The 14,820-nt window shown below is 50.7% G+C and overlaps 1 protein-coding gene across 2 annotated transcripts in view; it reads left to right on the top strand.

Moving 5' to 3' along the window:
• ASB10 (ankyrin repeat and SOCS box containing 10) overlaps window positions 1–14,820 on the top strand; it is a 30,161-nt gene that overhangs the window by 2,806 nt on the left and 12,535 nt on the right. The window contains exon 2 of one of the 2 annotated variants that reach the window (XM_030007754.2): window positions 3,354–3,465. In XM_030007754.2, the coding sequence (XP_029863614.1) occupies window positions 3,354–3,465 (112 nt within the window). Of the gene's footprint in view, window positions 1–3,353; window positions 3,466–12,652; window positions 13,147–14,820 lie in introns of those variants that run through there. The other variant, XM_030007752.2, reaches the window with a different exon arrangement.

The following is a 14,820-nucleotide window of genomic DNA, read 5'->3' as shown; positions in this document are numbered from 1 at the left end:
GGGCTAGGACTGAGCGTCCTGTGTTCTGCCTTGGACCATCATGTTAACGATGGACCCTGTCTGTTTTTCCTTGGGCTGACTGGGAAGTCCATATCCCCAGGCGCTTCCTACATGAGTGAGCCCAGGCCCTGAAGGGAGCATTAGAAGATTCTGTCTGTCCACGTGGACCCTGTGCAGCCCACAGGGCTGAGTGCTGTGTCCAGAGTGGTGGTGGAGGGTGGGACCTCCTGGGCTGTGGTGGGACAGCCTGGCTGCCCCAGGAGTGCAGCACCTTCTCAGGGTGTGCAGGGCTGTCCCTGGGTTCCTGCGTGGAGGTGCTGCCTCAGAGTCTGTGGTGAAGCGAAGGAAAGATGGGGGCTGTATTCTGAGGGGAAATGTGGAGGAAGCCCTTTGCCAGCTTCACATTGGGACTGGATGCCTGGTTCTAAGGTCTTCTGGTGGCAGCAAAAATCAGAGTAGGAGTGTCAGGAGGAGTCAGAGCTCTGGTAGGTTCCAGGTGACAGTATGTGGGGCAATCCTGGACTTCACAAGGCTTGTGAGGTGATGCTGAGTCTCATGAGCTGTGGAGCTCTGACAGGTGCTTGTCTGTGTCTGACTGGGGTCAGTCTGGCTCAGTAGCATGGGCCAGACAACATGTACGTGATGCTCCTGGAGAGAGTCCAGGAGGCAGCAGAACTGCGACTGAGCACATTGCCTTCAGTCCCAGCCCCGTTGCTATGGTGTGGGGCTGGCTGGGGGAGGGAGAGAAGGGGTTGTACTGGGTGCTCTGTTTCCCTTTGACTGTAGGACGGCATTGAAGAGGGCTCTTTTCTTCAGCGCCCTGCTTGCAAGCCGGAACTGGTCCTGAGTGCAGGTGTTGCAGCAGCATCTCACCCAACAGGGCTGTACTGCTTTTATTTCCTCCAGCCCTCGCGGCCGGTTGTGCTGTGGGGAGAGGCTGTGCAGCTGGTGCAGGTGGCAGAGCGGCTGTGTCAGACCTGCCTGCGAGCCAGGTTCATGGGGGAGACTCAGCCGGATCCGGCACATCAGAGGCAGGCCTGGGAGAGTCCGGCCAAAGAGCGGGGTTGTGAGCAGGCTGCCGTTTGCATCTAGAAGGTGAGCAGTCCATCTCCTGGCCCAGTCTGTTTTATTGCTCCCCAGGCCACAGCATCTGTGTTTGCTTCCCTTTCCAGCAGCATTCCCATTTCCCTAGCTTAGGATGTGCAGTCGTGGTTTTTGTGGGATGGAGAGTGCTCATGGACAGCTTGGAACTGCAGTTCTGCTTCTGCCCTGGAGGTGGTTCTCTCTGACTACCTGATGTCGAATATATTGCACCGCATGGGCAGGAAGCCGGTGCTGCCCAGTTCTAAGTGGGCATCTGGACCATGCAACTTCCCTCTGTGATATCCTGGCTCTCTTACCAGATATCAGCCCATCTCTGTGGGTGAGCGGCTGTCTTCTGGAAGTGTCTGGTAGAGCATCTAGCACTGGGTGAGCCCAAGAGGAGTGAGGCTTTAGTGGCGCAGGTGCTTGATCCTCCAATACTGCAATCTGTGCATCCTGCTTCATGTCTTCTCCTTCCCACCCCCTCCTCAGTCCCCCCAAAGGTTGGAAGAATGGGGTTGGTGATTGGCCTCATATCCCTCTTACTACATCCCTGCATTTCCTCACAGACGTGGAAGGGCAGCCTGCAGTGCAGATGCACCAGCCTTGAGAGGCAGAAGGAGATGGTTGCTCTTGGAATGGTGAGTTCTGCACTGAACCTGCCCAGATTGTCTTTTTTTTTTTGCATTTCCCATGTGGGGGTAGGTTCATCTTTTGCTGTGCAGGGGTCATGCTGCTTGTTTCCCCACAGTATGTCCCCAGGGAGCTGCCCTGATATACCTGCACAGGATGTTGTACACAGTCTTCCTTTCCTGAGGGATCACTCTGCATGCTTACCACAGATTAGCTTTTGTAAGGACTGCTCCACAGCTCAGCTTCTTCCAGACTGGCCTTGTGGCTCCATGCCCTGTTTGTGCCATGATGCTCTAGTGGATCAGGTGACATCTGAATGAAGTTGTTTTGGGAGGAGGGGGTAGACTCTGCCAACCAGCAGGCATTCACAAGAAATTGGTCACTGTGAGAATGACCCGGATGCACTGATGTCACAGTAAAAAGCAAACCTTAACTCGGATCCCATGCAGGCACTCTTCCAAAGTGTCTTGGGACTGCCTTCGTCCGTATGAGTCTGTCTTTTTCCAGGTCTGCATGTGTCCTTGCAAGTCTCCCAGTGAGTTCTTAGTGCTGCAACACTGCAGCATTGTCATATTGCATGTCCCTGGCCCCATGTCTATGTCCGTCTGATTTGTTCTTGCCAACCTATACAATCCCATGAGCTACAAGCATTCTTTTTTTTTTTTTTTTGCCTTGGTCCACTCTTGAAACCCCTCAAAAAGAACACTATAGTGTGACAAAGTGAATCAAAGTGTTCATAATATCAGTAATGCCTATGTTCTCTGTTTTCCTTTTTGTAAGAGCACAATAGCTTAAGAGTATGTGCTCGTTTCTTTCATGGGGTGGGGGACCATGAGGCAGAGCATCTTCTCTGGTCTATGATGAGTGGTGCAGGTTTGAGGGGAGGGAGCTTTTTGGGCGATGGAGGCTGGCACCAGTGTGCAGACCTGTGTGCGTTTCTCTTCCCATGTTGTTGTGTCCCTTGGCAGCAGTGCTGCCAGGTGGCTGCTCTGGTGCATCATTAGACACTGTTCCAAATAGCATAGGCAGGAATGGTTCAGCACTCAGAGGAAAATGAGCTGGTGATGGATAGCTCTGGTGATGCCAAGGCTGTTAAAATATGAACCTCTGAAGTGCAGCCAGGGTTCCAGCAAGGTACTCTCATCCTCTCTGTGCTCAGCTGCTGGTGTGCGGGGACAGTGCTGGTCTATGTCCCTTCGCTTTTCTGGTTTGGTCTGAGATAGGCTGTTGTCTCTGAGTAATGGTAATTCTGAGTCTGTAACTCATGGTGGCCCAGAATCCCTGCCTGGAGAATGGGAGATGAGTGATGATCAAAGGTCAGGCGGACACTCCCCCATGAGCACACACATTGCTGTTATCCCTGATCCTGCCAGCACTGTAATGGGGCTGAGGATCCATGGCATCCTTGAAGCTGTGTCTCTATCTATGTTCTCCCCAGCAAGAATTGTTGCGAATAGTTTGTTTCCTTGTTTGTTCTCTCTCTTCATACTCTGTTCGCTCTGGAGTCCTGGATGCAGCCAACAATGATGCTGCTTCCTTCATCTCCCCTCCTCGGGATTGTGCAGTGGGGGTGGGGGAGGTATTCAGAAGTTAATTATGTGAAAAAGTAAGTCTTATTTGATATCTATAATTTCCAGGGCCATATAACAACGGGGGTCAGAACGCATCCTTGTTCTAATGTCCTCTCCTTGTATAGCCCTGTATTACCTGCTGCCGAATGCGGTGGGAGACTGAAAGACCTGCTGTCTGGTAAGGTGCTTCTGATATGGAGCTGCAGCCAGGGACTGTTAGATGCCCAGTGACTGACTCGTGGTGCCTCCAGTGCTGAGAAGCTTGGGACGGGGCAGAGTGCTCCTCTGGGGCCTGAGGACAGAAATGGGATGGGGACAAAAAGCATGTTCTCACATAAGCAATGTGTATGGGGCTGGGCTCAGGACAGTTACCTAGCGGTACCCTGCACGGTTTCCAAGTGGGAGGAGGATGCTTCCATGTGGCCCCACGCAGGGTATGGGGCTGGAGAAGAGGATGACATGGGCAGAGTGGCCCCATGAGGAATGGCTGCTCCAGGCCACACGCCGTTTTCCCATTAGCGAGTGTTTAGTTCAGCGTTTTAAATAATTGTGTCCTCGGAATGATATTTAAAATCCATTTGGGAGGCAATGAGGCGGGAAAGTGCCTGTGCCATTGTGATGACGCTGCGCAGGCCGCGCCACACATGCATATTACAAACTCGTTACAGGCTCGTTTACACGCACGCTGCTCACTCCCCACACAACCTCTTTCTGATGCTCCTAATGTTTCTTCCCCACCATGGCTGCTTCTGCTTGGCACTAGGGAGAAATTTACTTGATAAGGCAGGCCTGGTGTCATCTGCTGCAAGAGGAGCAAGGGGCATGGTCAGAGCAGTTGGGTGCTGGCCTTTGGAATGGGGATGTGGGGCATGCTTGGTGATGGGACTGCTGCTCAGGTGTCCTGTCCTTCACCTGTGCTCAATATAGAACCGTGCTTACTTTCTGACAAGCCCTTGCACTTGTGTTATTGCAGGCTCCAGACCCTGCAGCCCCAAGGCTTTCAGCTGCTGTGCTCTGGGCACAGCTGGGAGAAGAGTTGCAGCACTTGTGCCAGGCTGACTATGAAGCTCTTGCATGTGCTCTTGAATGTCCACAGGAAGTGGTGTGAGCTGGAGGGACTAGGCACAAGGGAGCAGATGGAGCAGCAGCTTCAGCAGTGGTTCCTTGAATGCTGGCTAGTGGCTGAATGGGAGGGTAGTCTTGCTGCTATCCCTCTACCCCCATTCCTCTCCAGCTGCTGCATGGGCACCCTCCACTGTCCTCCCATCTGTGCAAAATAGAAATACTATGTGGTAGTACAAGGCTCCTGGTACCACTTTATCCTTGTCCTTTTGGCCTTGGTGGCATGAGCAGTATTTGATGTTCTCCCCTTGTCTCCTCTCCCTCCTGATCATCTTCAGCCCCTTCTAGCCAGGGTCCCAGCTGTGGTTTTGCTTGGTGCCACCTTGTGACCAAACGTTAGTGGGGTGAGGATGAAGCCCCCGTGTATACTTAAGGGCATGTTGGGTTCTGACATCTATGTCCCTTGCACAGTGACTTTGCTGGCTGCTTTCCTGAATAGGAAATGGATGGCTCTAGCATCCTTTTCTCAGAAAAGACCGCTGAGCAGATGTCAGGGCAGAAGCAAAGCTGGAGTAGAGGCAAAGGTTGTCAAATTGGAGGAGGAACGGCAAGGTATAAAACATGGGGCCTATCTGTGGTTGAGGCAGCAGATGTTCTCAGAAGGTGGAATTGTCCCGTCCCACCCCAGGGCTGGTGGGTCTGAATTTCCAGTGCCTTTGGGAAACATATGTGGTGGGATGGTCTCAGGATGGAGGGGTTGAGTCCCACAGCCTTATGCTGAAGGGGTGGTAACTGATATAATCTGGGGCAAGGAAGTGCTTTGCACTGAGCCTGGAGGTGCTGCCCTCATCCATGTTCCTGCCAGCAGTCAATGGAGCATTCACAATGTACTGTCCAAGTAAGGGGGCTGCATGCTGTGGTTGGGAGGGGACTGGGGCTGCTGTAAATGCAACACAGATCACGAAACGCAGAAGCTGATACTTAATGGCTGGAACTTTGCAGGGTTTATATGCATGAGTTTGTACATGGTTTTGTGTGGTGTATTGCCCTGATTGTTCCCTCCCTCTGCATGTGCCTATGAGTAGTAAGGCTCCAGCTGAAACCTTAGCCTTGCTTTCAAAGAATAGGACTGTCTGTGGTGGGTTTATTCTTCAGGACACTACACTTCGTCTTCTACGCCTAGGGCTTTGGGTATCTGCTCTCTGCTTGCCGCTTCTTGTGGCTACAGCTGTGGTGCAAGAGGCATGAGCCCATCTTGGGTTTCCAGGTGCTTGCTTATTTGCACATCTTGGTGTGGATGGTGGGCAATGCCAAATGCAGGCATTTGGATTTGCACATGCATGGGATGCTTGGCTTTCCTTGCTGAGACCCAGAGTCTTGTCTGGTGTGTTGGGGGTGGGGAGAACCTGGCTGCTGTGTCTGCCAAGCTTTATTTTTCATGTGCATTGTGGTTCAGCTCATCTGAGCCAGGCTGTGTTGCATGTCTGTGAGCTGCCTGTGCAGCTGCCCTCCCAAGGGGATGGCTCAGAGGTGCTGTAGGGAGCAGGGTGGGCTCTGCTGTGGGGAAGGTGGCAGTTCTTCCCTGGTGGTGGCAGTGGGCTGAAATGCAAGCAGGGAGGGCGTGACATGACAATGAATGAGGGGATCAGATGTGGTGAGATGTTCTCCTGATAGATGTGTGGAGATAGGGAGGCCTAAGGTAACAGCCACAGTGCCTTTGGGAGGTAGGGCAATATGGAGCTGATAGAAGGAGTCTGGTGAAGTTCAGCTGCCCCATCTTTGCAGACCGAGTCCAGCACCATGACCTGAAGCTGATCAAGACACAGAAGAGAAAAGAGGTGTAAAAAGAGATCTGCCTGCAGGTAAGGGGTGTGGGCCCTCATTGTCTTGAATGGGCCCTGTGGACCTTCTTATTTGGCAACTGTAGGTGTTTTGCTTGGAGATGCTGAAGGGGAATGGAAAGGCTTTTGTGATGCATGAGGTTTGAGAGCAGAGCCCGCAGGCTTAGGAAGGTGTTCATGGCTGTTTCTTCCCACAGAAAGCTCAACTTACCACTGCTCTGTGCAACCTGTGTCCATGTGTTGGAGGGAGTTAGGCTGGGAATGACTAACGTGTGCTGTGGCCTCTAGGGACAGTGTTCCTGGTTAGAGCTGAAGAACAGTGGGGTGTTAGAGGCGAACAAGGAGTCTGCCAGGTGCTATGTTGAGGTTGTCTTTTCTCCAGATTAATGATGAGCTGTTGAGAGAGGAGTCACAGGTACTGAATGTGGCAGTGGACCAAGAAGATGAGAAGCCACACAAGGCAAAGAAGGCAGTAAGGTCAGGAGAAGAGCCCTGTGTTTCATGGGTAGGAATGCATAGCTAGTGAACTAGTAATTGAGCAAGGCTGTGGGTAGAGTTGGGGCTGGATCACCTGGAATTGACTGTTTGGTCTAAGTCTCTGCTGGTGTTCCCCACTCAGACTGCTGTACTCTAGCTGTGGTTGAGACCTCTGTCACCTGCTTCTGACACTGCAGCTAGCAAAGTTGCTGCAGCTGTCAGTAATCTGGGTTGGGAATGAAGAAAATTAATTTTGTAAGAAATCTTCTGGGGAGAAGGAGGTAAGACCTAGAGAGAGATAGGTGGGCTGTCAGCATGTATATTCAAACTTCCCTTCCAGCTGGGTTAGAAACCCATCAATTTCTAATAATGCAATTCACAATCCCTGCCATGTGCTATCCTTGTCAGGGCCTCTGCCATGAGAAGCTGGCTTGCTTGTGTCAGAAGTGAGTGAGCCTGGAAAGCTCTTCTGAATGACTTTTTGCTGTAGCAAGTTGTTCCTGAGCAGCAGAGAAGGTATTAGTGAGGGTGGCTACTGCTCCAGCCCATGTCCAGCTGTGCAAGGGCAGTCCCGAGATATGTTTGAAGGACAACCTCCTCTACCCACAAGAGGGTCTTTTAACTCAGTTCCCACATCTCATGGCCCTACTTCTGAATGAAGGCTTCAGCTCAGTAATGTTGGATCAGACACGTTCTACTTATTCTTTCCTTGGAGCCTGGTCTGAAGCTCTGTGAGGTCTCTCTCTGCTACCTCTGCTTACAGGAGGGACTCTTTGTGCTTGCTGGAGTAAAGGCTTTCCCAAAACAGCAGCAGCTGGCTACCACAGTTATTGCATTAACCTTTTGCAGACTAGCAGGATCTAGCTGCTGGTCCCCCTTCTTATGCTCAGGGTACAAGTACTTTTGGATCCCTCTTTCCTTTCATCTACTGTATTGTAGAGGTGTGTACTTTGCTTTTGGGTTCAATCCAGTGCAGCAGCTTCTGTATACCCAGCAGGTTTAACGGTAAAACAAAACCAGCATTTATTAATGCTTAAGGTAGAAAATGAAGAGCTAATAGTTCAAGACTTGAAAACAGAGTGCACAGTATGGGGTCCAGTGTTACTCTGTGTCATCAGGACCTTTTGAAGGTGGCAGCATTTAATACATCATGTTAGTGTATATCACCAGCTAATATCTGCATAAAATCATGGTTTCCAGGGTAGCCTCCGACCTGATAGGGCCATATGCTACGTCCTTAGGCTTGTAGTTTACACAGATGACTTTGTGAGTAACAAGGTACTCTCCCTAAGTCTGTCTTCTGGGGTCAGACATGCTTTGTCATGCACATGAACATGTGTAAATGGACACACTTGCATTACTGTTGGGCTAGAGATTCCAGTTCCAACACCCTTGCTCTGTCCCACATCATGGACAGATTTCCACCTTGTCTCTTTATACCAATTTGGGTAGCTGCTGTAGGGCTGGGTACCTCAGTTTTAACATCTCTCTCGTGGGGAGGGGGATGGAGTTATCCACTCAACCTTGTTCTCCTTGCTCTGTCCTTAATTACTGCTTCTTGTGGGGAAGGTGTGATGTCTGGAGATGTACCCACAGTGGATGGTCCCCACTTCTAGAGGGGGTGGGTGGGTTAGGGGTGGTTGCTTGTGCGTGCTCTAGGGAGTGCTTTTCCAAAAGCCAATGACTGTCAGCCTCTGACCCCATCCAAACCTGCAGACAGGACTGAACTCCTCTAATGTCTCTGAGACATTCCAACCTGTCTCTCATGCTCTGTTACACTGTAACATTTCTGATTTCACTCGGTTCGTCTTGGCTCCAGACACAAGGCAGGTGTAATCATAAAACAAATCGATGATTTAGCAAGAGATAAAACAAATCTTCTGCAATAAGAGCAACAATGTTTAGAAGCAGACAGATAGCTGAAAAAAATTGCAACACTTTTTTTTTTTTTTTTTTTTTTTTTTTTTCTCAAGGATGTGCATCTTCTTCCCTCTGGTCAGCCTTGGGTCATGCGATTGCACCTGATCCCCTTCACTCTGACCTTTGAGGACCCTCTTCTTCCTCACAGACAGATCCAAAGGATCTGAGGAAGGACTTGCTAAATGCCCTGAAATCACTGGGGCCAGAGGATTGGGTGCTGCTGATCTGTGCATCAGACAGGCCCTGTGTCCCTGATCTGAAGGTATTATGCAAAAACAGTGAGGAGGAGCCTGCTTTTTTTCCTCACCCAGACTATGCAACCCACTATGGAGTGTGCAGTGAGTGGGTTCAGTAAACTGGATTTGAAGGTAAAGCTTTGTGCCAGTAGCGGGACAACTCCTGCCAGATGACAGTGCTGAGGGGACAGATGGTCCTGACTTCCCTCCTGTGACCTGTCAGGCAGAGCAAGTAAAGGACCTCTTTTGCTGTGGGGCCAGGGCAGATGCCAGAGCTCTATCAAACATGAAAGAAAGGCTCTGCTGGGAGGAGGGGTGTGTGTGTATATGTGTGTGGTTGGTTGTGCTTTGTGGTTTTTGTGTTTTGGTGGTTTTGTGTTTTGTTGTTCAGTTCTGGTGGGGTTTTTGGTGGCGTTTTTTGGTTTGGTTTTTTTTTTGTGGTGGGGCGGTTTTGGTATTTTTGTTGTTAGCCTTGGGAACGGGAGGAAATCTCCAGGGTAGCTGGTGCAAAGGCAGAAATGCACACCCGCTCAGCCCAAGGTCTGTGAAACTGCCTGAGTGCAAAAGCACTGCCTGCCCTCTGCCAGCGTTCTGGGTGTGATGACTAGGGACCTGGCCTCAGCCCAGCAGTCAGGGTGTTTCTCCTAGATGCCTTTCCTGGATGGTTATGGGGTGCATGAATAGTACTGTGTGTGAAGGACTAGTTTTGGATTCTGTGCCCAAGCCCATGGCTGGGGGAAGGATGATGGCCTTGGTTCCAGTGACAGGAGCAGTAGGAGGTGGAAAGACAGGTTGGAGAGAAACTAAGAGTTCTCCTTAGTTTCTCCTTTTCCTCATCCCTAAAAGAATCCAGCCTTCTCTGTATCCAAGTTCCCCAAGTTGGGCCTGTTGTGCTGAGCCCCTCATCTGGCCAGAAGAGACTGGCTATTTGTCATGCTCTCTCCACCCTTCCTGCCATGGTGTCTTCTCATGGGCTCTCTGCTTTGTTCAGAGACCTGGCAGTGACTGATCCAAAAGCAAGTGGGATGTTCTTACTGGCAGCTTGGGCATTAGGACCCTGGTCAAGGTGTCAGATGGCTACAGCCAAGGCCACACAGTGCAAGCTGTGTGCATTGGTGCTGATAGTGTCACATCCTGCAGCTGTCCAAGGAGCATGTTGTGGAAGTATGTGAGCTCCTGCAGCTGCTGAGCAAGGTGCGTCCCATCTACAGGGAGGGGAGACTGGTGGAGTCTGCAGGTAATTCAGCCTCTCCCCTCTGCCTTCTCCTGCTTGACTCTTCTTCTCCCGTTGGTTTCAGCCTAATTTGTCCCATTTCCTTTGTGCTTCAGACAAATGGCTAGCCCTTCCTCCTGCCCCAAACCCGTTTCTATCTTCTTTGCTGTGACCCTCCTTTGCAGCCTTTTTTACCCCCTGCGTACTTGCCCTCTCTGCAGGACTGGTGAGTGAAGAGAGCGCTGGGTAAAAGATGGCTCCAGGCAGTGCGAGAGACTGCAGAAGTGAAGGAGGCACAAGGGAAAGACAAGAAGGGGGGAGGGGGCATGGGGGGGGAAGGAAATAAAGATAATAAATAGTTCTGATGAGCTCTGTACTTGCTGTCTTGGGCGAGGACAGCTGTTTGTCAGTTTTGGCCACTGTCTGTGTGCAGAAGGGGGACAAACCACTGAGTGGGAAGAGGGTTTGGGAGGGGTGTGTGTACAGAAGAAAAACAAGGCCACTGGGCATGTGTGTACAGATATACTTGTGATGGGGTTCTGTGGTGTGTGAGCATGGTGAAGCTCACCACGTGAGTGAGGCTGGAGAGGTCTCTATGTGTGTGTTTGGACTGTGGTTGTGTCTGGAGGGAGAGCCAGAGCTTATATGAAAATCCTTACAGTAGTGGCATCTACTGCCATAGTGTCTACATCAGTCTGGGAGCTCTTGGACCTGTCAGCTCTTTGCTGGTCTTACTGTAGAAATGGGACAGGGAAGAGGAGCACAGGGAGGAACCACTGAGTGCCTCTTCTGCCTGACTCCTAAGCAGACCCTGCAACAAATGAGGGGGGCGAGGCAGGCCCTGAGCGCCTTCTGAGGATCAGCAGATCCTTCTGGTCAGTGTGTTCTATCTAGATGTGCCCTCCTCTTACACCTGTGCCTGGGCAGTCACTTTGTTAAGCTTGAACACGGATTCCAAAGTGGGGCTGGAGATACGGCTACTGCATCCTTCTGGAGAACAAGTGTGCCTGTGACCCCAATGCTGCACCACCAGTGAGATGCTACAAACTGGTCATGGGAATAGAGTATCTGTGCAGGGGCAATGCGGAACACGTCTGGCAGCTCTTGAAGGCAGCCAGCAGACCTGGGACTTGTTCATGGACCCTTTGGGGCTTCCCAGTTCTTACATAGTCCTTTGCACTGGAAACAGCCACCAAAAGGAACACAAGCAAAGCCTAGCTCCCTGTCTGGTCAGCACCTGCAGCCACACTAGAAAGAACTCTACCACAGTTTGGAACCAAGTTGACAGGGTAAAGACTAAAGGGGCTCAGATTTAAAAACAAACAAACAACCACCAAAACAAAACCCAAACAACTCTCCCCCCTGCCCCCCCAACAAAGAAAAGAAACTCAACAACAACTCCCCCCCCACAAAAGAACCCTCAGGCCTAAAAAAAACCAACCAAAAAAACCCACCCAAACCTCAAAAATCCTTCTAGTCACATTTATATTTAATCTTAACAAGTGACACAACTTGCCTGTTTTGCAGGATAGATGGTGCAGTCCAGGAGATAAGTCAGGTGGGTCAATGTGATGGCTTCTGACAAAACCTTGTCCAGTGGGACAGCATGGTCCAGGAGAAAGTCAGTGGGTCAGTGCAGCAGTTCCAGGTAGAGGCATGTGGTCTTGGGTGCACAGCTACCCCTGTTAGCCCTCAGGCATTCTTGTAGGTCTCTGCTATGTCACCCCAGTGACCCCAAACACTCTCAGTTACAGGATTGGGTAGAGAATACCAGCTGAAATTCCCACAGCAGCTGATGAGTCCCTGTTGCCATTGCTGGCACTCACAGCCTGCCCAGCTGGAAGGTTCTCATGTTGGCAGGGACACAGCAATTAACAGGTTAGTTACAGGAGAGTAATTTGAGAGTAAACAAAGTTTAACAGGTCCCAAACCTATGTCAAGCTACCACAACGTCCTAGCTGGTGAGATCCACTCTACATCCTGCAGAGTGAGCGGTGATAACTGGGGCAGGGCAGGGGGCTTCAGCATTTTTCACCCCTCCAAATGTGACTCGCTATGGCTGCTGGAGAGGTGGATAGCATAGCTGAGCATACCCCCCTCAGAAGCCTGAAGATGCTTGCCAACCTCTTGAGCTTTGTATGGGAGACTGTCTTCCTTATTGCCAGGAAACTTGGTTCATGTTATACAAGCTGCTTTTCCAAGGGCTTGCCTACGTGCCCTCCTTTATTCTGCTTAGCTGTGTCTAGGCAGCCAGTCTTGCTGCCCTAGTGAAGATGCTGGGTTCTCAAGAGCAGTGTGTGGGGCTTGTGAGAGTTTTTTTAGTCCCTGTGGCATTGCCTGTGGGGAAGGCCTCTGTACTCAGTCCCTTATGAGTTCTGACACCACTTGTGCTGCAGGCCTTTCCCTAGTTACCCCACACTGTGATTGCCCCTGCCTCGCTCTGTTTCTTTCCAATTGGGAGCATGGTGCAGAGCAGAGAGACTTTGCAGAGCACACAAGCAAGCACAATAGAGAGTGTTTCAAAGCTGCCTGCTACCTCTCTCCCGTGCCTAATCTGTGCTGATGATTGCATCCAGCAGCTGAAAATAAGCTCTTGGAAGGAGGGGAGGTGGTGAAGGGGAGCTGCCAAGCAGGACTATTTATACTGGGTGAGTCAGGCCTGTGTCTGAATCCAGCCAGACGCTGGGGAGCTGAAACCCAGGATCAACCTGCAAAGGACATAGCCTTGGATAAGAGGCTCTTGCCTGCAGCAGCTTGTTTGCTGTAAGGTTCGGGCTTGTCCTGTTTGTTCCCTGTGATGGACTGCACCTTTCCCTTCAGCTCTGCCACACAGCGCTTGCTGCAGCTGGATGAGGAGCAGCTGGATGAGCAGAAGTACTCTTGGCATATAAGGTCTCGGTACCACCACAGTGAGCGTAGCCTGAGCCCAGTTGGCCAGGGATGCCAAAACAACCGCTTGGAGCCACTGGAGTGCCGGGATCTGCTGGTCCAGAATGCGCTCTTCACTGGGGACCTGGAGATGGTGCGGAAGTACTTCACCAAGAGCGCAGCCATCAATCTCGTCATTGAGACCAAGGGTGATGAGCTGCGCTGGACTAGCAGGAAATTTGGTGGGTGTGCAGGGCTGGGACATGGGGGGATGGAAAGTGCCCAGGATGGGGACCAGAGAAAGAGCACAGACTCCTGAGAAAAGTGTTGAGAGGAATCCCCAGTGGTGGAGACAGGGTGGTGGAAGAGGGACTTAGAAAGAAAGACTTTTGGATGAGGAGGGAGGATTCCAGGGCTGTAGAACAAATGGTAGCAGGCTTGCTGAAGATGGCCAGAGGCAGATCTACTGGGAAAGGGTGAGAATAGGGCCCTTGGAAGGGCTGCTGGAAAGGAACAATATCAGGACTTCCCTGTTAGAGATTGCTGGGATAGATGTGAAATATGTCTGAGGTGGAGAGAGTGCTTGGGTGAGAAGGCATCAGGTGGCATAAGGATGCTTTTCCTGCCTTATGTCTTAAGTTGCATCTGTTACTCCAGTTCATCAGAAACCAGAGGCTGTGACATGCTTTGGGAACAGCAGAGAGATCTTAGCAGTGCCCTTCAGGCAGACCTTAGCCCATATCCCGAGGAAGAGGCATGGCTGTGCTTCAGCCCTGTAGGCAGCTGTCTGGGGACAAAGCCACAATTGCTCCATATCTACCTGCTGCTGTAGTGAAATCCAGATGTGAAGCAGAGCCATTATGATCCCTGCTCCAAACACTGACTTTGAGAAGCTGCAGGGAGGTTGATGTGGGAGGGTTAACAGTGATCAGCTGGAGGGAGGCTTTGCTCCAGAACAAAAGCATTTGGTGTTTTGCTTTCGTGTGGGGTTTGCACCCAGCAAACTGTTCTATTCTGTGAGATGGATTGGGCAAGGCGAGCAGAAATCTAGTCTACCAGAGAGATGGTGGAAGTAAGCTTGTCTTGAGTGACAGGAAGTAGAAGATAGTCATCCTTGGGTTTCCTCCCATCTGCATACCTCGCTGTACCTTGCCCAGATGCATGTTGTGGCTAGCACACGTTCTTCCACACTCTTTGGTCCCTTTTGCTTACCTTCTCATCGGTGTCATCTATGAACGTTTCAGTAAGCAGCGTAGCTGATGTTTTAAAGGGTGAGATGTGCTTAGCAATCTGGAAGTGCACTTGTCCTTACTGCTGTCTGTTAGTAGTGTGGTGCAGGCAGGCTCCCAGAATTTAAGACAGGGAGTGTCAGGTGTGGAGCGGCCATAACTGCACCACTCTTTTCCACAGAAGGTTGATGGCAAAAGCCCCCCTGTGCCAGAATGGAAGAGCTGCTGCTGAAAGCCACTTTCCCAGAGGTGTGGGTTCTTTTCAAGTGTGCTGGTGCAAAGCTGTGGAGCACACTGATAAAGCTTGACCGTGACTGAGTGTTTTGTAGTGATCCACACTAGCAAGAGACAAACAGCTAAGGTGGGCTTGCAGATGCAAGTGCTACTACTTGTGGGTGGTGAATATTTACTGAGTTCCAAGATTTGTGCAACCCAGGTTTTGAATTTTTACAGTCTAATTAGGAATAAAAATACAAAAGGTATTACCCTTTGTGTAACTGGGACCACTTGTCAGTAAAATATTAATTGTACATTTTAACTCCTGTCTTACGCTGAGCTGACTGACACTTGAACAGCAAGTCAGTCTGCTTGTAAAGATTTGTGCCCCAAAGAAAACAGAATAGCTGATGTAAAAGCAACAACTTCACACAGAAATTGCTCTTCTCACCAAAGTCTTAAGATGTGAAA

This window comes from Aquila chrysaetos, chromosome 3 (genome assembly GCF_900496995.4).
Source record: "Aquila chrysaetos chrysaetos chromosome 3, bAquChr1.4, whole genome shotgun sequence".
Classification (NCBI taxonomy): Eukaryota; Metazoa; Chordata; class Aves; order Accipitriformes; family Accipitridae; genus Aquila; species Aquila chrysaetos.
This window is presented reverse-complemented; position numbering and strand designations above follow the sequence as displayed.